This window comes from Hippocampus comes, unplaced genomic scaffold (genome assembly GCF_001891065.2).
Source record: "Hippocampus comes isolate QL1 unplaced genomic scaffold, H_comes_QL1_v1.1 scaffold6, whole genome shotgun sequence".
NCBI lineage: Eukaryota > Metazoa > Chordata > Actinopteri > Syngnathiformes > Syngnathidae > Hippocampus > Hippocampus comes.
In genome coordinates, this window is record NW_017805833.1 from 655,385 (window position 1) to 678,874 (window position 23,490).

The 23,490-nt window shown below is 41.9% G+C and overlaps 1 protein-coding gene and 1 long non-coding RNA gene across 2 annotated transcripts in view; both read right to left on the reverse strand.

Moving 5' to 3' along the window:
• Positions 1-4,825: 4,825 nt before the first annotated feature.
• bmp16 (bone morphogenetic protein 16) lies at positions 4,826-16,373 on the reverse strand. The gene is made up of 3 exons (XM_019887725.1): positions 15,965-16,373; positions 7,730-8,103; positions 4,826-7,057 (listed from the first exon to the last, which is right to left on the reverse strand). The coding sequence occupies exons 2-3, from the start codon at positions 8,094-8,096 to the stop codon at positions 6,105-6,107; spliced, it is 1,320 nt and encodes a 439-aa protein (XP_019743284.1). The 5' UTR covers positions 8,097-8,103; positions 15,965-16,373; the 3' UTR covers positions 4,826-6,104.
• A 1,228-nt stretch (positions 16,374-17,601) lies between these two features.
• LOC109526331 (uncharacterized) overlaps positions 17,602-23,490 on the reverse strand; it is a 7,439-nt gene continuing 1,550 nt past the window's right edge. The window contains exons 2-3 of the long non-coding RNA XR_002170311.1: positions 21,919-22,034; positions 17,602-18,050 (exon numbers count right to left, since the gene is read on the reverse strand). This is a non-coding gene — a long non-coding RNA (uncharacterized LOC109526331). The remainder of the gene's footprint in view (positions 18,051-21,918; positions 22,035-23,490) is intronic.

The window sequence follows — 23,490 nt, forward strand, 5'->3', positions numbered from 1 at the left end:
CAGTTACAATGTCTAGTGTCCAAGAGGGAAGCTTTAGCCACCAGCGCTAAGCCATGTCAATGAATGTTGACACTGTCGCTTAGCAAAAGCCACAACATATGAAAGAAAAGTTTTGACATGTGATATTGCAGTGGATCTTAAACTCACCCCCTTAAAAAAAAAAAAAAAAAAAAGCTGTATCTCAATAAATCTTTGGAATCAAAGCGCTGAAATATACTGCACCTAAAAGTTACATTGAGATCCGTAGCAAGTTGTATTGATTTATATATATATATATATATATATATATATATATGTTGCAAATTTCCATATATATAGGAAAGTTTGCAATATTGAATTCATTCAAATAAATGTATTATGACAGCAAACAAGTCATTGTATCATAAATTATAGCGGCACGGTGGTCGACTGCTTAGCACAGGGGTGTCAAAAAGAGAGAGAGAGAGAGAGAGAGAGAGAGAGAGAGAGAGAGAGAGAGAGAGAGAGAGAGAGAGAGAGAGAGAGAGAGGGGGGGGGGGGGGGAGGGGGAGGGAAGAGGGTTTTCATGCCTTTTTAAGGGTGCTACTGCACAGGTGCAGCCACCGAAAATAGTCAGAGTGGAGTGAAGAGCTGAGGCCCGTCGCACGGGGGAAAAGCTGATGGAGCAGAGAGAGAGAGAGAGAGAGAGAGAGCGAGCAAGGGATGGGCCGTTAGAAGAGGAGGAAGTGTGTGACAGTTTTTGGATAGTGGGGGGATTAGATAATGGAGGAGGGAGGCCAGAGGTCATCAACGGTCCAGTAAGTGAGCCATGGTGTGTAACAGCCAATGACATGAATTGTACTGGCAGTCATCCACGATGTATTGCGCATTGTACAGAAGTCAGTTGCCATACGTGGAAAACATTCTGTAAGTTGCCAGTTGCCACCAATGCACCATTTGTCTATGCGCAGTTTTAATTTCATTGTCTATTGCGTTTACATGTTTTATGTTTGATATGTTTTATTGGCACTTTATATTGCTATTGAGTTTATTTTCAATCAATGTTGTGTTTTAATGTTCTTTGTACATTATCTTGTATCTCATGAATGCTTAGTTGGTATATTTGCTTTTACAATAATATTTGACTTTTTCTCTTATTATGTTGGGCGGCGCAGTGCTGCACTGGTTAGCACGTCGGCTTCACAGTGCAGAGGTGCAGGGTTCGATTCCGGCTTCGGCATTCCCGTGTGGAGTTTGCATGTTCTCCCTGTGCCGGCGTGGGTTTTCTCCAGGTACTCTAGTTTCCTCCCACATTCCAAAAACATGCTTGGTTGATTAATGTAACACTCTAAATTTGTCTTAAGTGTGATTTTCAGGGCGAATGATTGTTTGTCTATGTGTGCCCTGCAATTGGCTGGCAACCGGTTCAGGGTGTCCCCCGCCTACTGCCCGAAGACACCTGGGATAGGCTCCAGCACCCCCCGCAACCTTTGTGAGGATAAGCGGATCAGAAAATGAATGGATGGATCTTTATTGTATTAAATATATCATTTTATTTTAACACGTGGGTCTGGCGGCCTCACTTCTGTGTCTATGTAATAAGAATTCCAACTGCAGGCTGCAGAACACGTACAAGTGCACAGAACAAAAAAAATCTCACAAGCAAAGAGAAGAGCTGTTTGTTTTCTTTATTGGGAGTCATATTCTGAACATTTTACAAGCTGCTTCTGCTGCGTCGATGTTTGCACAAAGTGAGAAGAGAATGCGACACTGGAAAAACAATAAGCAGAGAACACGATTTGAAAGGCACACAAATGTGTCATCATGGATTTTCTTTGCTGTTGGCACATGCAGACACAGCGAACAAGACTTCACTTCGGCAGCAACGACGACACACACACATACACACACACACACACGCACACACGCGCACACACACACACTAGCACTCGGGATTGCACGACTTCACTTTTTTTTTTAGTCTACACTAATGTGATAAAAGTCTAAGCACTAGGGATTGCACGACTTCACTTTTTTTTTAGTCTACACTAATGTGATAAAAGTCTAGTGGACGTCGACTTGTCGCTGATAATGTCACTGGTACAAAAAAATATCGGTTTTAACAACTTGCAGAAGACGGAATTCTTTGCAATCATCTATATTCACTGACAAGTGATGAATCCCAAAATTATACAGAACCTATACGTTCTAACGGAGGTGCCCAACCACTGGTCCACTGGCCTTTTTGTACCAGGCCCCAAAAATTGATTACAAAAACTATCAAATGTGATGCGTTGTGATTGACTCAATCGTAGCAACAAGTGGCTCTGCCTCCTCTTCAAGCCAAAATCACATGACTAGCGATTAGTGGTTTGAACGCTGAATACTTTTTGTAGCGGACTACAATGTGATCAAAGTCAAATCGAAATCATTGATGGGTTTTTTTCAGCATAGTACATGACGTTTCATGCAGACATATTTCTGGCGGACTGGCAAAGAATCCAAAACAAATACATTAAATACAAGGGCGGCACGGGGGAGACCGGTTTGCACGTCCGCCTCACATTGCAGAGGTGCACGGTTTGATTCTGGCTCCAGCCTTCCTGCGTGGGGTTTGCATGTTCTCCCCGTGCCTGTGTGGGTTTTCTCCAGGTACTCCGCTTTGCTCCCACATTCCCAAAAGCGGGTTAATGAAACACTTGAAATGTGCCCGACCCTTTTTAACCGAAGATCTACTTTTCAAGCAAACCAACTTTCCGCGATCGACTGTTCCCGCACATATGAGAGGTCCCCAACCACTGGTCCGCTCGACTTTTTGTACCAGGCCCCAAAAATAGATTACAAAAACTATCAAATATAATGCGTTGTGATGGACTCAATCGTAGCAACAACTGGCTCTGCCTCCTCTTCAAGCCAAAATCACATGAATAGCAATTAGTGGTTTGAACGCTGAATACTTTTTGTAGCGGACTACAATGTGATCAAAGTCAAATCGAAATCATTGATGGGTTTTTTTCAGCATAGTACATGACGTTTCATGCAGACATATTTCTGGCGGACTGGCAAAGAATCCAAAACAAATACATTAAATACAAGGGCGGCACGGGGGAGACCGGTTTGCACGTCCGCCTCACATTGCAGAGGTGCACGGTTTGATTCTGGCTCCAGCCTTCCTGCGTGGGGTTTGCATGTTCTCCCTGTGCCTGTGTGGGTTTTCTCCAGGTACTCCGCTTTGCTCCCACATTCCCAAAAGCGGGTTAATGAAACACTTGAAATGTGCCCGACCCTTTTTAACCGAAGATCTACTTTTCAAGCAAACCAACTTTCCGCGATCGACTGTTCCCGCACATATGCGCGCATACACGTGTATCTGCGTGCACGCAGGCACACACGCATGCCATGATGAGCAACAGCCATAATGGCCCCTAACATTAACGAAACAGAAGAATAAAGTAGATAAAACAGTTTATGAGTCTGTGAAACGGAAATCACTGCCTATCTTAGTGGGAGACCTGATGCGGAGGCATGGGACGCACTTTTGCAGCGTGTTAAATGCACGGATATCTCTATCGTAGCTCACATGTACCGTTTTAAAATGCTTCTCCTAGCGCTTTACATTCTCATTCTTTGCCAGCGCCATTGGTGAATTGCAGACGAAACAAACTGAATGAGTATTGTATCCTAATAACAAAAAAAAAAGATATATATCGCAAGAGCTCTGATCGCAAGCTGCAATTGCAGACTGCTGACTACAACTTCCGGAGATGGAGGTCACTTGCCACGGTATGTTAAAGGTCACCTGCTTTTTAAATTTTTATTTTTTATTTTTAAATACTTTTTGGGTGAAAGTGAAACTGATAGGATGCTTAGGGTGCAGTGTACACTAACACAAAAGTATATAATATTATAAACACGCACACCGACACACAAATTGGCCAGATGGCAAAAATCGATAGTGATTCGTCAACTTCAAATTTTAAATGTTGATGCGGAGTAGTTTGGACAACTTGTTGACTAGTCAACTAATTGTTTAAACCCCTATTAGTGACTTTTCAGACCCATCTCACACTCTACACGTCTTGTGGAGCAGTCAACAAGTCAACAAAATGGCTATAGACCCCATTAGCAACTAGTCAACGTCATCTTCTGAACATTATTGTTGATTAGCATAGTAGACTCATCGACTAGTCAGTTAATCGGTTCAGCCCTTATAACCGACTAGTTGACATGCTCGAATTATTGTGGGATAGTAAAGATGAAAACCATCAGCTAATCAATTCAACTCCCTGTGACTATTCAACGTCAAGTCATTGTGGCGTGGTAAAGTCGACAAGTCAACTAGTCGATGCAAACCCTAAGTCACAAACGCCCACACACATTCATACACACAGCTTTGTTAGTGCACAAGAATTAAGTTGTGAATGTTGCTCAGTTAACATAACGGTCAAACAGGTAAAGTCATAACTTACTTCATGTGAGTGTGCAGCTTATCACCAAGATTAAATACACCATAAGACTGCAGCCTTTAAATACATTTTAAGTTAGAGAATGGACATCTACATGGAATCGTGTCCGATCATCTTTACGTCCGCAAAGAAAAGTTTTCTTTTAAATAATAACAGAGTACATTCAGAACAATAGCATTGTATTTTCTTTGTCAGCGTCGTTGATGTGTTTTGTATTTAAATAGCTGGTGACACGTAGGTGCTTTCAAGGACAACCTCAGCCTTCCTCTTGGTAGTTTTTCGTAACGATGCTTTGATTACTGCGGTTGACTGCTGTTGCGAAATAATGTCAGATAAATGAGTAGTGTAGCTCTGTTTTCCCACTGCACGGTACTTCCTTATGATCGATGCTTTTATTAGTGAACAAGTCCTAGTCAGACACTATTTAAGACGCTTATGCAAGGTACACACATACCGATTTTTTTTTAACAGCTTAACCCATGTTTTAAATGTGAGATACTCCGCAAATGATAAGGAAAAAAAAAATCACTAATGTGTTTTTAATTGCTCCCAAAGTGTGTAGTATACTCAAGATGTATGAATTAAATTTTGAACGCACACAGAAGGACTTGTCATTGTAAATAGTTAACAGATTTAACCTTTACAATCGTAAGGATAATCGCTCAGAATAATATTTCCCAGACACCTGATTATTTTCTGTAAATCATATGATTAGTGATTAGTCGACTTCAAGCTTTAAACGTCAACATGTAGTAGTCAACTCGTCGACTAATCGATTCGACCCCTATTAGCAATTTCTGACTTGTCAATGTAATGCTTTGAACATTCTTGTGGAGGACTGAAATCTACAAGTCAACTAATCGGTAAGAAATGTTTATTAGCGACTAGTCGACATTGCGCACCAAACGTCATTGTGGAATGGTAAAGTCAAATTGTTGAGTAGTCCATTAATCAGGAAAAAAAAAAACACTCAACATGCCCCTCACCAAATGATAATGGCTCAGGGTAATCTTTCAAAGCGGGTCTGATAACCAGGCCTTTGCTGACATTAATTGTAAGAGTGTAAAAATGCTCAATTTTGTTTGGGATGACAAAATCGAATGATCAGTAATGAGTTGACTTCAGGCTTTTAAAGTCAGTGTGAAATAGTATCGTCGACTTGTCGACAAATCCACTCAATCCCTATTAGCAGCTTGTGACACGTCAACTAGTTGTCTCATCGGTTAGACCCTTACTAGCAACTAGTGGACGTCACAGTCCAAATGTCATTGTGGAGAAGTAAAGTTGATTTGTTGAGTAGTCGATTAATCCGAAAAAGAAAATCACTCTGAACACACCCCTCGCCATAGGACAATCACTCAGGGTGATCTTTCACAGGCATCTGATAATCGCCCTTTTGCTGACTGCGGGTGTCAAACTGCTCAGATATGATCCAATTAACGATATGTGTGTACCCTGCTTTAGCTGTTTCACTCTCTCCATTTTGGCTGCTGTAGCTCCCCCATCAGTTAAAAGTTGTCTGACTTTTGTGTCTTCTTCACATCTTGTCGTACCTGTGCAATGGAAAAGCAGCACAACTTTTTCTGACGTTTATGCTTAGGCTGAGATTTCCCTCACTGAAGAGCATTTATACGTCATCCCACCATCGTCTTCCTCCCAGGACGGTTTCTGTTCAGCACGCTACCGGCATCCGCAGCCCTCCACCACCATGTCCTGGTAGTTCTTCAACACCACGCGATCCTGGGGGTCCAGGTAGAGCAGGGCAATGGGGCTGAGTGAGGTCGGCACACAGCAGGCCTGTGGCACGGCGCCGTTGACCGAGTTGACCAGTGTCTGCACCATGGCGTGGCTGGAGGAATTCATGTGGTCGGCCAGGGGGAAGCGGCACTCACCCAGGCAGAAGAACGCGTCGTAGCCGCTGGGCGCGATGATCCACTTGTGCCAGCCCACGTCGTTAAAATCCACGTAGAGGGGATGGCGGCGGCAGCGGTTGCGGGAGAGGCGCTTGAGTTTGGCCGCGCGACCGCCGTTTCGTTTCACCCTTCCTGGTTGGCCCCCCCAGCTCGGTGTTTTGTACGTTTTATACCGGCTCCACTTTTGGTCTCTATTCCAGCTTTTCCTGGGCACCGCGCTGACGTTCCTCCTGCCGTGCTTGACCAAAGGCTCTCCACGCCCGTCGTGACTATATGTCACCAAGAGGGGCCTCTCCTGGGCCCAGCTGTGCTCATCCTGCTCCACAGACCTGCACACCCTCAAGTGGCCCGCCTGATGTTGTTCCCCTTCTCCCCGACCGGTGCTGTTCTCTGATACCACCTCCAGGAGGAAGCCTAGGTGGTCTGCTCCGCTCAGGGCCAAATCAAAGAGCTCTGCCTTCAGGCTGAATGCTTCCCAAAGGCGGCCGGTTGGATGACTTTGAGGCTCAGCGGTGAGGAGTCTGGTCTCGAGCAGGGTGGGTTGAGGGTCCTGTCGGTGCCCAGAGAGGTACAGGTTCAGTCTGTGAGGTCCGGGGCCCAGGGAGGTGGTCCTGGCGGTACGTAGGCGCAGCTCAGCCGAGAGCACCTTCTCATCCAGGGGGATGGAGGAGATGTTGAAGGAGATATACGCCCATTTGTGGTCCTCTGCTGTGAGGGGCTCTAGGTGAACAACAACAACAAACTTGTATTTAAAAATACTTTTACTTACTTACTTTTGTAATTTACGATTTATTTAACCTTTATTTATCAGGGGAGGTATCGTATTTTTCAGACCATGAGTCACTTTTTTCATACTTGGGCTGGTCCTGCTACTTTTACTCAGCTGCAACTTGCATAATAAAATTAGAGGTCAGACTGGGATCCAAAATCGTCATTCCCCAATTGGGCTGACAGTATTAGGGAGGTTGGCAAATACTGTATGTACATTACTGCTATTGGCCAGCAAAACACACGCACACACACACATTCCCACACACACATGTACACACATGGGCCAGCACCTGCAGATTCTTTTCCATTTTTTTCAATGTTTATCATTTTTATTTTCAACCCTCTGTTTTTTTGTCCCTCACTGTAGACATAAACACGTGTGTGTATACATGTACTACAGCAACCCATCTAATCTATCGTGAGCGTGCTTGAGCCATATGACGTTTTGATTGTTAAATGAGACTTGTCAAAGATATCTGCACCTGTCATAAAGTCGATTTATACGTCACCATGCACTGATAAAAGACAACATACAAACAGCTTCCATGGTGCGAGCTAAAGGTTCTTTCCTGGTTCTCATTTTGACAATGGTGTGTGGTTACGGCATAGCAATGGTCTTACCGGTGTGGTGAAAGCTGCGTATGGTGTTGGCCTCCTGCACATGATGGCTGGGGAAGCTGAATGTTGGGTCCTCCAGCAGGTGGTACTGCTGCTGGTGGAAGCGGTACAGATCCATGAGGTACTGAGGGATCGGCACGCCGGGCCGAGGGTTGGGCTGTGACTGCAGGCCCAGGCGGCTCAGCAAGAGACTCTGGATGGTCTGAGCCAGGCCCGGCTCTGGGCGGGACCCAATCGGCAGGGGATTCGAGGTGGCCGGCGACGCGCCGGCTAGCCTGCCATTGTCGACCTCGCCGGTGTCACCCTGGCCACCGGACGAGGCTTGAGGTAGCGGCAGGACCATGAGGAGCAGGAGGTTAGCAAGGAGCATGGTGGACCTAACATGGGGAACGAGACAGTGCTGAAGTCAAGGAAATACTTTATTTTGTTCAAAATGACATTTGGATACAGATAGATAGACAGACAGATAGATAGATATCATATCAATTTGTTTTTAGAGCAGGTTTTTAGTTTTTACATATTTTTTCTGTTTCGTTTGTATTAGTTTCAGTATTGGGTTTTTTTTGTATCTGGAGTATTTGTCTAGTGCATGACAAAAAAAAGGGGCAAAAATATTGTAATCAAGTAAAGTAAGATAAAATCCCTGCAATAACTGTTGAAATTTCCTTTTTTTTGTTCAGTAATACAGAATACAAAATACACTTAAAATCATCCCCGAAAGCTCATGTATAAAATTGATAAATATGAAAATGAGTGACATTTTTGCTATCTTTCCAGTTACTTTTAGATGTTATATTCATAAACATAAGATGTAGTTTCAGTTAGTTATCGTTTTCGCAAAGCTCTCATTTTTATTTCATTTCATTGATGAAAACGTTTTTTTTCAAATATAGTTTCTTGTTATTTTGTTTGTTTTCATCATCTAAAATAACATTGATCTAGTGACACCTCAAGTACGCCATGCACATTTTCCAGAGCTTCTTAACAGCACAACCACGCGTGGCTCTTTCTTAGGAGCAATAGTCAGGACTGATTTCAAACAGAAAAAAAAATGCAATCCCTAAAATACCTGATGCACGGACCGACTGACGTTTGTGCGGTGTAAGAGAAAGCACAAGTAAACATTACTGAGCATTAAGCTTGGATGTCATAGCAAAGCTATGCAATTTTTGTCTGGAAAAAAAAATGTTTCGTAAACTGATTTGTGTGTGAACCAAAGTTCCAGTAAGAGGTTAAGCCCAACGTACGACAAAAAAAAAAAAAGGAGTACATATTGTTACTGCTTTTAACGACAATGATTGGGAGTCTGCCTATCTCTGGCATTGATTATCTTCTCTCCCTTCTAATTAGCATCAAGCCATAAAAGAGCATTGCTTTCATGATCTGCAATGAGAGGTGACACACAATATGAGCTCTTCTCTTCCCTTCCATCCCTCAAACATTTTTTGGGTGTGTGTCAGCGCGGGAACGTAACCACAAACTGGGAGGTCGCACAATTACGACCATAGTTAACAGCATAGCATCATGACACAGATGTTAATAAGTCAACCGGTCATTAAAGAGCTAATGGCCCTCCTGAGGTGAAAATTGAGGTGAGGTTTATTTAAAAAAAAAATAATAGTAAAATAAAAGAAGTCAGACCTGATCAAATGAAGGAAATGCACAGGTAAAAAAAAAAAGGCGCTATTTCTTTAATATATGTTTTCTTGTATGTGCCAAGGTTAATGTAGTCAACAAAAACGAAAAAAAAAAAAATCTAAAATTGAACAAAAAACCTTTTAAGAAGACTAAAATTAACTGAAGCGACATCTTCCGCTTATAAAGATAACTAAAACTAACTCACGATTGTGAAAATATCCTTCATTTTCATCTTTGTCAATTAATATCATACATGAGCTTATGGGGTTCATTTTAAATTTTGGTATTGCTGTATGTCCGGATAGAAGAAGGAAGGTCAAACATGTGTATGACAATTTACTTACCATTACACTATGCGTTGTGACCTGACAAAAACTCTGTATTAAAAAAAAAAATAATAAAATAAAAAACTAAAACTAATTTTAAAACTAATAAAACTGAACTAAAATGAAGCGCTTAAAAAAATAAAAAAATAATACAAACTAACAAACCTGCTCAAAAAAACTAATTAAATCTAACTGCTTTTAAAAACAAAAAAACTCACAATAAAGAAAAATCTCAAACTCTTATAACCCTGGTCTGCCCTCCTTTATCTCTTTACGAGGCATCGAATTGATTAACACCAAGATAAGTGAAGTGTTTAGGGCCCGAGCAAACACATAATGACGCCATAATGGCCCGCTAATCTGGCCACACTGTCAGAAAAAGGCTACGGGTTTGACAGTATCTCTTTATGCTTTTATGCGTACGTGATTGCGTACACCGGGCTGGCCGGCACGAGTTCAAAGGGCACGAGAAAAGCAGCGAGTGATTTTCGCGGCCTGTTCATTACAGTGTGACAGTCGGCCCCACCCAGCAGGAAGCCTTTCACCTGAGGCAAAGGCAGCACAGGACAATTACAGAGGAGATGCCTGTCAGTGGTGGCTAAAAGCGCATTGAGGACAAGCAGAAGACATCTCTCCTATACTTGCCTCACCTACTAAAAGACACTGAGAGGTTCAAAGGTTCACACGGCAGGGGCAGGGCACTTACGGCTTAGTCAAGGCACACACAGGGAGGTACAGGCAAAAATACTGACAAAGTTGGAATGTTGTAACTGACAAGAATAGAAGTCATGATATTACGAGATATAAAGCTAAATTAAATAACTTAAAATAACGTAGGTCCTTTTTTCTAAGAAAATAATATGACGTACTGTAAATAATCCGACAATTTTGTCACAGAAAATAGTTTGCGCTCTGCGTAGAAATGAGTGCATTGTCATTTTTAGGCATAGGCAATGGTGTAGTTCAGCATGTTTGTGAATTTGATAGATACGCTTCGCCTCACTGGGTGTGTCTGCCTCGACCCCAGCACATCTGCAAATTTGGTTCCAAAAAGTTGACAACATTTTAGATGGGCTAAAAGGAGATTTATTATGCAGCGCCGGTGGTCTAACGCCATTCTGATGTATTTGATCGAGGCACAGGCAAAGAAATTTGGCACAGAGATGATATTTGTTTTTGTAGCTAGCATTCCCTTGGGATCAAAAAAAAAAAAGTGAGAGAGAGAGAGAGAGAGAGAGAGAGAGAGAGAGAGAGAGAGAGAGAGAGATATCAAGGGCTAGAGAGAGAGACATGATGATAAATGTTCTCTGGCTCAGGCAAAATGAAGGTTTTAAGGTTGTGTCTGCCATAAGACACATTGCATGTGACCTGACCTCACTTAGCAGCAGACAGTGTGGCGATAAACTCCCATCCTCTCTTTTTATCTGTTTATTTCAACATGCCTTTTCCCCTTCCGCTTTCACGACAGGCTTGTCTTTTTTTTTGTTTTTTGTTTTGTTTGTTTTTTGACAGGGACAACGCATTCAAACATACGATGCCCTGGATAAATATTGGCACGCCAGGTTAAGATGTGTTAGGAGTATTCAAATGAATTCGATTTTTATTGCAGACGCATACTTTCACACAAATCACAGGCATTTGACCAGACACAGAATCAAGCTCCTCCTAAGAATTTGTTTGCGTAACAAAAAATGAATTTATTTGAACAGGGATGGACAACTTAAACACTGGAGAGGGCCACAATTTTTTTATCAATGTGATTTTGGGGGTTACATAGGACCATGCCCGCCCTAACCAGATGTATGAGAAAAATGCTAGTTTAGATATGGACAAAATACATGCATATGTGCATAATATGTGCAAAAACTCAATTTTGTGTGTTTTTATTTATTTTTCACAGAAATCAACTCACTCAAAATGTTAATATTGAGGTACTATGTTTGTCCTGCATATTATTCCAAATCCGGAAAAAAATACAACGCTTACTCATGTTGAAGTATAGGGCAGTATAAGATCTTGTGCAAGAACAACTCAGACAAGTCTGCCATTTAGTGGTGATTGGTGATATTACAACTTAAATCTACAGTTTATGTTTATTTGCAGTTTGGCAAAAATTATTTTTTCCCAAATTATTATTTGTTTATTTATTTTTGATGATGCATATCGCGTTTATAGCTAGTGCTAACTGTCAACTTCAGCCCCCCAGTTGGGCTCTTCCACAACATTGCAATACAATATAAAATGAAAAACACACACCAACTAAAAAGGCCACATAACACAATTCAGTAATCAATAATCCAATATTGCATTTATATGACATAAAACTTTCACTCGTTTTACCTCAATGGCTTCTATTTCACCCTCTACTCCACCCACCCCATTTGATTCTATTTTTCCAAAGCCTTATATGAATGGTGTTTTTGCGGAAGAGTGCGGCACATGGACGGCCCCGAGTGTCACTGCAGCTGGCTGATTTATCCGCCGCCGCTGTCTTCATGTTACGCCTGGTCCTCAACTTTCCCTTCCTGTTGCTCTTCCCGTGTTTCTTTTCCCAAATTCCTCCTTTTCTCTCTCTCTCTGTCTCTCGCTCTGTCTCTCTGTCTGTCTGTCTGTCTCTCTCTCTCTCTCTTCTTTCTCTCTCTCGCTCTCTCACTCCTTCCAAATCCTCAGTCCCCCTCTACAGCTTGCTCGCTGTTGTGCTTTGGAACATGCTGCGTGACAGCTAAAAATTCCACTCGCTTAAAATTGAGCCACTAAGAACTAAAGTGGGCTAACTCCAATTTGGTCATTATATTTAGGTGACTATTGATGTAGATTTAGTTCGAACTTTGATATTTCGAGGGCAGCCCTTTATTGTACTCAGCCCATTTCCTCATTCTTCAGTGCAACACTGGACCAACTCCCACCTCCAAGATGGCTGTGCATATGAAGCCAGGATCAGAAAGTAAGATGTGCTTTAGTTTGGGTGCCAGTGCATCTGCATGTTTGAATCAGTGAATGTTGCGAATGTAAATCTTTCACAAAATATTGATAGATTTGACAGCTATATTTGGACTTAGATCACTATTGCTGTAAACTTCTTTCTCCTATCACAGTACCTTCGCGGTGAATAAAAGTGCAAGTAATATGATCCAGAACAAATATTCAAAATGCTTTCCAAAGCTATTATGTTTGGTGAAAGGCCAAAATCTGAGGAAAAAAAATTTTTTGTTAAAACATATTTCCATAAGAAGCAATCATCATTCTCATATAAATCTCCCAGATTTTAGAGCAGCCACATTTTAAATTACTTTCTTGCAAAATAACAAAATTTCACTTACCCCACTCTAGTTCTCGATGGCTCAATTTCATGCCATTTTCCATGGTGGGCTCATAAATCAACCTTTTCTGGGAACCAAAATTGGTTCCAGGTCAAGGAAAGGACTTTTTTTTTTAATTGTTATGATCGTTGTTTGAATTATTGTAGAAGTGCACCGCATCATCCTGAAAGATGTTTGCAGTGTTTTGGGGACTTTTCAAGAAGGGCAAAATATACAACATACGTCTCAGCGTGATGGTTGAAATGCTGCGCTTGTGTGGTTTTGGCCTCAGGAGACCAGTATTTTATGCGCACAGCAGTGGCTTAAACTTTTTCTTTTAATCCACTATATTACTTTTACAGTTGAGCAGAGTTCAGTTGCGTGTAACTTTTAAGTACGAGGAAGTTGCTCGCTTTTGGTTTTTCGAACATTTATGAAGTTACTTTTTCAATACTGCTCACCAGTCAGTCACAGGGCACATATAGCGACAAACAACCATTCACACCCACATCCACAATGTCACTGAGTGGTAACCTATCCCACGCTGCCTGCACACAAGTCAGGCGAGTGCACTACTATTCCATCAGCGACTTGCTTGACACAACATTTAATATAAAACTCCATAAATACAAAAGAACACAATACTACAATCATAACAACTATTCCTACATACGCCTTGTTGTTAGAAATGGTAATACACGAAAGGGGAGAGAATCAAAGTCTCCTTTCGCCAGTGCATCAGACACGTTATGATCATAGCGTGCATGACGTCACACACGTCTGCTACAAGCTAAGTTTGAAAGTAAACAACAAGCTGTAGCATCCATTGATGAATACGGAGATTGGTTCAGTTCTGCTGTCCCGGTTATTCTCACTTTTACTGTAAAAATATTGGACATACTTGAATATTACTTGAAAAACTGCGTCATATTTATTTTCATTCTTTGCACTACCTGAAAAGTGGTGATACGACTAAATATTTTCAGTGGTACTTATTTGTCCTCTAGATGTTTTTTTTTTTTCACCAATTGTTACATTGGCCTCTGTCTAGTTTTTGATGACTAATTATGGTACTTTGACATTAGTCATGATGGTGGTACTTGGATAGATAAGCATTTTTTGAGGTGGTACTTTGTGTATAAGGTTTACAAACCACTGACGTACAGCATAATGCTATATTGTAGTGAACTGGAGAGAGCCCGGTCTTACAAAAAAGCTTGGGTGGAAATACTGACATATTTCGCTGGTGGCTGCTAGCGTCACACCACGTCTGACAGCTCGGCACTATGTAAAAAAAATAAAAAAAACGCAAGACTACCTGCTTTTCGCATTAATAACGCTCTCGGCGGCGGTGGTGGCAGCCTCACAACACGCTGGCTCATTTACCTGCTGCTCTTTGAACTCATAATGGGAAAACTATTCAGCTAGCTTTACGAGCACTTGAGTTTGGATTGAGCAACTGCTGTTTGTATGCTTGTGTATGCGTGTGTGTGTGTCTGTGTGTGTGCGTGTGTGTGTGTGTGTGTGTGTGTGTGTGTGTGTGTGTGTGTGGGAGTGTGTGTGTGTGGCTAATGTCTTCAGCAGCACACTTCCAGACCAATGGGCATATTTTGAGTGCTCGAGCAGCCCGAAATGTCATCTAAGAACACCTAAAAATACCACTGATGACAGTAGTCCTTAAAATGTAATGTATTCATCTTTTTACTGCATGTTTGAATCACAATTTAAGCAGTATAGAAAATGGATAATTGTTTGTGTCATGCGTAAACTGCAGCGTTGATACTCCAGGTCCCACCGCGTACATTCACTCAACACAGTGAAGTACTTCACGTAAGTAAGCAGTGCTTGAGGAATGAGCAAAATTATGTGAAATGGGCCCTCTGAAGAGAATTTTCCCATGTGTTTAATGAATTTCTACAATATAAAAGTTTCACTATTTGAATTGAACTTGTGACATTAGCCTTTTCACAAAAGTTTAATACAGTGATTATTTTTGTGTACATTCACTCAACACGGTGAAGTATTTCACGTAAGTAAGCAGCGCTTGAGGAACGAGCAAAATTATGTGAAATGGGCCCTCTGAAGAGTATTTTCCACGTGTTTAATGATTTTCTACAATATAAAAGTGAATATAATATCGAACTGAACTTGTGACAAAAAGCCTTTTCACAAAAGTTTAATACAGTGATTATTTTTATGAACACTGAGGCCCACTATGCTACTGTATTTTAATGTTGGTCATTATGGTGGTGCTTGGAGCCCTGAGTACTGTACTTTTTTCGGGGTGGTACTTGGTGGAAAATGTTTGAGAATGACTGTTGTTGTTTACTGAGGTGCAATTGACGAATAAAGTTGATTGATGAACGGATACATCATTTCACAACGGTCGTATCAGTATTACTGCACTATGGGACACTTGCTAAATTGTATTTAATGTATGTGTTGATTTAATAAACATATTTTTTGTAACATGTTTGGTGTAGTACTAGAATGGCTCCAACTGCTGGAGAGAAATGTCTTGTGTGTTTTTAACATACTTACCCAATAAAGGTTATTCTGATTGAGGTGCAATTGACGAATAAAGTTGCTTGATGAAAGGATACATCATTTCACACTTGCTAAACTGTATTTATTGTATGTGTTGATTTAATAAACATATTTTTTGGAACATGTTTGGTGTAGTACTGGAATGGCTCCAACTGCTGGAGAGAAATGTCTTGTGTGTTTTTAACATACTTGCCCAATAAAGGTTATTCTGATTTAATTTACTTTATGTCAGTGTTCATTTTCTTTAAAAAAAAATGAATAAATCAAGAAAATAAAATTTCACTGATTTCAACAAATTAATGAAACTGTACTTCGGGACCAAACTGATCGCTGCCACTTTTTGCAGTACTGCATGACAATGCTTGACATTAAAATTCTATATTTGCCCCTGAAATGCGTGTATGCATGCCTGTGTGTGTCGTACTCACCTCCAGGTGGGTTGGGATGTACACAGTGTCCATGGCTTATCCTTGAGCTCCAGTGTTCCGATCCCTCGGTTCTCCCTTCTGCTCCTTTGGACAGATTGGATTGTGTCAAGTCTTGTGTGGACTCTTGTCTAGCTTTTCTGAACTAGAGCAAGTATAAGTCTGTGTCATGTAAACACTCTTCAACTATGTTGTGTAATACTCCCTCCATGTTGTATCCAAATGTACACTTTCCACCCGCGTGTGTTGCTTAAAACACTGTGCAGGTGCTAATGTGTGCGCATGCAAAGAAGCTGCACGAGTGTGAGTGAATGAATCAACTCCCTGTTGGACCTCAACCCTTTTACTATATTGTCCTGCTCCCTTCCTTTGCTGTCTCCTCCCACTTTCTCTCTCTCTCTCTCTCTCTCTCTCTCTCTCTCTCTCTCTCTCTCTCTCTCTCTCTCTCTCTCTCTCTCTCTCTCTCTCTCTCTCTCTCTCTCTCTCTCTCTCTCTCTCTCTCTCTCTCTCTCTCTCTCTCTCTCTCTCTCTCTCTCTCTCACACACACACACACACACACACACACTTGCTCTCTTTGCTGCTTCAAAAGTGACCACCAGTTTAACTTTTTTCCTGCCACTTATACCCCTATGATGAGGTCACATGGGGATGAACCAAATAAACCAGCACATGACATTACACAAAGTAACAATTTTGCTTTTTTCTCTCCCTCCCATGACAAACTCACCTGCTGCGTTTCAGTAGCGCCATTGCTGTGGGACAATGGCTCCCTCATTATAAATATGTGGCCCCCATAACTCTGAATGGCATTCGTTTATAATAAATAATAAAATCAAATGTATGAATGGATGAGTCAGTGCCCATGAAGTCAGCGCAGTTTGCATTTGTGATTGGATGGAAGAAGGAAAAAAAAAGAAAAAGTGGGCAGCGCTTGTTCACTATTAGACAGGAGACGCAAGGTGTACCCGTCCTTTCTGGAATTTGTATTCATGGAGTTGGCCCATGAGCAAATGTCTCTTTACGATACATCGTCTCACATCTTACCACTCACACACCCATGCGAAAACCTCCCCATTCATCACAGCACGCGCACACACACACGCACACACACACACACACACACACACACACACACACACACACACACACACACACACACACACACACACACACACAATTGGGCCCAACCGATTAATTGACTGGCTTTTCTTCCTTTTATGCACTCTGACTATATAGAGCAGTTGCAGACATTAAACAAGATTTTCATTAAGGTCGTGGTTTGTTTAACAGCCCCCCCCAACAAAAAAACAGTGTGCAACATAAATGTGACAGTTGACACACATTCAACTACTGTGACTGTGCCACTGCCAGCTTTTTCCTTTGCCGATCATGTGGTCGGCCATGCATGTGATATGGGTAATTGGAGACCCCCTTGCACCCCCGATCGTGCGTCCGTGTGACCACCCCACCCAGTTATTGTCCCATGCTGATGTCATATTTATAAATGGAATTCCATGATCTCCGCCACACACATCCGCAGAGCGCTGAATTTGTCTGCCTGCGCCTTGATCAAATACACCAAAATCACATTACACCACCTGCGCTTCGATTTAAACCTGCGTTGTGTGTGTTTAAAATCCAGTCTACTTATTATAACCCAATTTGCAGATGCGCTGGTAGGCGTGGCAGGAATGCCCGGTGAGGTGGAGTGCATCTACCAAATTTACAAACAAGCTGAACCAAACCATTACCCTGGCATGAAAATGAAGTTACGTGCATTTTCACATTGAGCTCACGGGTGCCAGCCTACCAAATTAGGGCCCATATTGTGATCATGGTCAAAGTGTGCGACAAGCTGAAAAATGCAGGTCAAATGTATAAAGGCATTAATAGCTACTTGACATTTTTTCACATGTGCTCTGCGGCATTACTGACCGCTGCCTCCTCCTCATTCCAAATGAGAGGCGATTCCAGCCTCCAGGTTTCCCATCCTCTGGAAAAGACGTCTGCTGCACTGTCCCGCTGACTTCCGCTGACGGGGGTGGAGAGAAACTTTTCAGCACCCTTTTTGCAAGTCATCCATCGTTGCTGCATCGTAGTATAGAGGAGAAAATTTAAATCAAACACAAATCAAGTATTAAAGTGGACATATTTTGGAAAATAAAACCTTTATTGACCTTTTCACCATGGTGTCACACATACTTCCAGGTGACAAAAGCCCAAGCATTCTTCGAGTAAATAAACTGGTTCGCACAGATATAATAAAACAAACATCCCTGCATACATGTCACCAATGTACATTCGATTCTAGGTGGGAATATTCTTCAGCACTTCATGTCCCCAGTCCCCACGTCACCGGATGTTTGCCAATGTAATGGTTGTCGTTAAACATACAATATATGTCCCAAACTGAAATATCGTAATCACCTGACCAGTAATATTCAGCACCCCTTGAACCCTATTGACGGATAGTTGCTGGTCCATAAAATATCAGGCATACCATTAACGGGTCCATGGCGGAAAAAAGGTTGGCGAACCCTGGTTGAAAGGGTCGTGAAACCATGACGACAAATGCTAACTGTTTGCATGTCAATGTTATTTTCAACTATATGCTAGCATTAAGATAGTGAGTTGTTCTTAAGGCAATGTTTTGATTGTTTTAGACATACAACATGTAATTGTCTTGGAAGAGAAACGGTTGCAAACACGGTACTGTGCATGTGCCCTCAGTGAACCAAGACATACTGCTTGGTGACATATGCACAAAGCAAGGTTAAAGCGGTCGTCGTCATTGCACCTTGCTCTTCCTGCTGCGCAACACACAGCTTCTTTCTCTTCCTGAGCCAATTTAGCTAGCCTCCACCCACCAAGACATTGTGCCCGACAGACTGTTTCTAAAACTCAAATTCATCTCACTCCCCGCGCACGACTTTGTTGGCTAAGTAAGGTCTGAGACATGACGCTAATGCATGTAGACTTAATGCAAACCGTCCTTTGCGTAATTTACGGATACACTGGAGATTAACGGCGGGCTCGTTTGTCGTGTTTAGCCAAAATCCAATTGTCCCACAGAGGACTGCATCACAAAGCAGGGTGAGTCATGAAAGCCACGTATCCCAATAGCCACAAAACGAGCAATGATTGATGATGCAACACTTAAGATGATTAATTCCTCAGAGAAGAACGTGATGTGCCTCCAAGCCATAGTTTCTCAAATGAACTTTTTGGATGAATATGTCACAAATATGTAAAATGTATAAATAAATAAATCATGATCAACCTCAGTGGAGCTGATACGAAATACCCACCAGACATTTTATTAGGTACATGTACATTCAGAGGCGATGGACCAGTTTAGTGTAATTATTTTGACATTTGATGTTGTAAATTTCGTTTTTAACATAACATGCAGTGTTTTAAGAAACACTGTAGCCTACTGTTTACGTGCTAAGTGACGAGGACGTCAGCAGCTAGTAAGCAGGTAGCGTGAGAAGCTAACATAGCAGTCTAAATCTTACTCAGTGTTCCTTATCAAAGAACACAAACAGAGGCACTCGATTCCTCAACACCAAAAAGTTGTCAATGGCAGTGGAGAGTCCTAAACTTTATGTCGAAGACATGATGAGGTCAGGGAGAGGTGTCAAACTCATTTTTGTTATGCGACACTTTGTTGTTATGGCTTCACTCCGGAGGCCGTTATAATGTGAATCCAAATAAATGTTCAATTGTTTCATCATATTATTACATATGCACGACAAACTGATGGATTGCTAGTTCTGAAATCAGAAATCAAGGATAATCGATCGTATTGTTCTAGCTACTGCACAAAGGGGAACAAAAACAACAAGCAAAATCTCAGCATTATTATTTATGATACATGACAATGTGAAATTTTGGCACAGATTTTTATCAAGGAGCATGGAAGTTAATTGATCCGTGATTTGCTTTCGCGGGTGTCATAATATGACGTTGCGGGCCGGGTCTGGCCCCTGGGCTTTGTGTTTGACACCTGTGAATGAGGGTGTTTTTGTTGTTGTTGTTGTTTTGTTTTGTTTTGGTTGTTGTGTTTTTGCTACTTCCCGTCATTACTTAGTGGTTCTCCACTACTTTTAGACATTATATCAAAGCCGAGAGCATTGGAATGACTTTGTAAACAAAATGAAAATAATAATTGAAGTGGATGATTTGTGAGGGTTTTGGCCGGGAAGGACAAATGGATGTCTGAAAGTAGAGAAGGAGACAAAGACAAAATTGTATTAATACTCACATACAGGGATGTGCTCCAGTAGAATTATGTACAAACACAGACAGACACACACAAAAACAGCGGCTGATGTTTTTTCATTCACCAATGACAAATTCCAGAGTGAATTTTTGCACTGATAAGATGTGATTCCATTATCCTGAGCTCAATGTTTGTGGAAGAGGATAAGGAACAGTAACAAGGACCACAATTAGTGGGTGGGTGCTGGTACAGGACCCGGCGGTCGCTCCAGGATGATATGAAAGATGGGCCCTTGGTGTAAGCATGTCTGTGTGTGCGTGTGTGTGTGTGTGGGGGGGGGGGGGGGTTAACGCTATACGCTAGTATACCTTTATTAAAATGTTCAAGGACATTTTAACAAGGAGGAATGCTTCTTACACTCACTCTCACAAATAGCGGATATGCTGATTAAAGAGAGCAATTTATTCATTCTACAAATGTACCCCCCCCCCCCACACACACACACACACAAAATGGATCTCTACTGGCCACACAATCCCATTTCTGAATGTCTAATAGCAAAAATGCAGAATGCCACATGCATCATTCTCTCAGCAGAGTTTTTAATAGCAACTTGACTCATTGCTTGTTTAGGAAGCCAAAATCCTGGAAAGGTCTGACTGATACAAATAAGTATATTTTCCTAAACAAACATGCCGCATACGTATATGTGGAAGTGACTGATGAGTCAATATTTATCCATTAATCGAGTTTCATTACTAATTGTCCTCATTTGGGTTGAGGGTGAGTCGGAACCTTTCCCAGCAGAGTTTGAGTCAAAAGCTGGGTACACCTGGACTGGTCACCAGCCAATCGCAGGATGCATATAGGAACAAACAACCATTCACTCTCATATTCGCACCTATGGACATTATCAGTGAACCTAACATACATGATGTGGGAACGTGGGAGGCAGGTGGAGCACCTGGAGAAAGGCCACGCAAAGATATCGCCGAGATTCAAAGCCAGAACCTCACAATCGTGAGGCAGATATTCTAACAATTAGCACACTATGCTAAAAGTTAAGCACCATGATGCGTTCAGAGTAGACAATTTCCGGCATCATCAGTGTCACTGAGCCTGTGAACTCCTCAACTATGGTTACAGTGGTATAACGGCAGTATAATTCGTGTTGTTTGTTCTGACCACGTGTTACTTTCCTACTTATTGTGATGTAAAATTCTATTCTAAGCCTGTTCATCTTATTTCCCTTGCTGTCTCTATCAGTGTTTGCATGTTCCTTTTCCTGTAAATTACAACTTCGCAAATGCGTGTGTGTGTGTGTGTGTGTGTGTGTGTGTGTGTGTGTGTGTGTGTGTGTGTGTGTGTGTGTGTGACAACTCGCACAGCAGTGAGTAAGATGACTGACAGCGTGGCTGACTGCTGTGGAAGTGTGCAAACTGATGGAAAAAAACCCAGTAAATTATACTGTATGAACAAATTCAATGAGCACATGTAAGCTGTGTGTGTGTGTGTGTGTGTGTGTGTGTGTGTGTGTGAGTGGTACTGTGAGTAACAACAGGAAACTGACCTTTCATGTTGACACAATCTTAGTCGGCCAATTTGTCATTTGAACTAAACAAGTACGCCAGGCTGCAACCCACGCAGGACACGAGCAGCTGACTCCTGGTGCACCTTCAAAGGTAACTCAAGGTCTGGTGTTTACGCTGAGCATCTTCCGGCAAAACGTACTCTTTATTTATAGGTCTCCTTGTGTGTCTTATAGCTGCAGATGTCCCCGGCCCAGAACAAGGTAGGCTTCCATGGTCCAGCTGTGTCCAGGTGTGGTCCATCATCTTGGTGGGTTCCTGTGAAAATGCATTCTCAGTGCAACATATCTTGGGGCAAATAGTAAATTTTAAGTAGTCATCATATGAGTCTATGCATTCTGTTTTTTGTGGGGGGTTTTTTTGTGTGTCAGGGTGTAACTGTCTGTACATCTGTTCTCGATATCTGCAGCAGGGAGAGGAGGTACAGTATCTTGAAGGCTCACTCAAACAAATTAAGCGCTCAGGATAGTGAGCGTGAAAAAAGATTGACGTAGGAGTCCCAAAAGAGCGAAATAGTGGTGGGTTGTGCAATTCATGTGCTGTATAGAAATGCAACTAAAAGGAAGAACGGTGGGGTTGTTTATGCATTGCAAGCAGTTTAAAAGCTGAGACATGCTCCACTTGCTTTGTTGCATCTCTGTTTATGCAGAAACTATCAACCAGATAACATCAGCAAATAATCTCTGGCTGCATGAAGTCAAGACACTGCTTTCCACATCTGGTCCAGTCGTAAACACTCGGAATTGGTATGGCTGGTGGGAATTACAAGGTCTTGATGTCAAAAAGAGCATGTTAAGTGTATAGAGTGAAGTTGATGCACAAAATGGAGCTGCGCCCCAAGACTTTGGGGAGTTGTCCCTGTCCGAGCTACAGGACAGAACTGTCCCTCATACCTAGTCAGAATGTCCATATTTATTGAGCCCTAGGGGTCTCGAACCTTCTACCTCCATCCAATTCTCCAAAACTTCTAAAGCGGCGGTTAGAAACAGGATTAAGGATTTAGTGCCTTTCCTAAGAGCACCACAGAAGTGCTCAGGTTTTCCCCAAGTGCAGAAGCCGGTCCCGATTTCCAAAGGTTTCACTCCAAGGTGTGTTTTGAACTTCAGAACTCCAGAAGAAAAATTTGACTTAGCCGGCTTACATTTCCATCACCATGATACTTCATGTGAGACAGACTGAGCAATGCCCCAACTGCAGGATAAGAGAAATGAGAAATTGGAATTCAGGCCTTTGTGCAACAGGACTATTGCATCAATCAGGAAAACAACAGGCTCTCTGCTAACTCCTCAAAAGAGAGTTTTATTTAGTATAGTAGGGGTCTTTGAAATTCTAACTTGTAGTCCTAAAGCCAAGTCCTTTCAGATTAAGCTATGCTCCTACTAGCGCCTATAAAAGAAATCTCGGCGGAAAAAGTCTTGTTAAGTCTCTAAATCGGGAACCCTCTGGTCCAACTGCCAATATCTCCAAGATATAGTATGTCAAAATATGTTACAGACTGAGCTACGACACTATTTTCACTTGAAATATTTGAACAAGTTGCTATTGGGGATAAAACCTCAATAGAGCATCTACCTTGTTCAAAGATCTGGGCTCATCATCGGGGGCAATCTGAGGTAGCGGTTAAGTGGACTTTTCATGGCTTCCCAAAAGAACTTTTCGGACTGTTTAAAGACTTTTCTATTAGCATGTAAGCATTGTAATGTAGCCCCCCCCC

Bases quoted from the DNA above. Each gene is read 5' to 3' on its own strand.
- bmp16 (XM_019887725.1), bottom strand. From the start codon at position 8,096: ATGCTCCTTGCTAACCTCCTGCTCCTCATGGTCCTGCCGCTACCTCAA. The intron at 7,058-7,729 runs GTAAGACCATTG...TTGTTCACCTAG, and splicing joins ACGCAGCTTTCACCACACCG to AGCCCCTCACAGCAGAGGAC.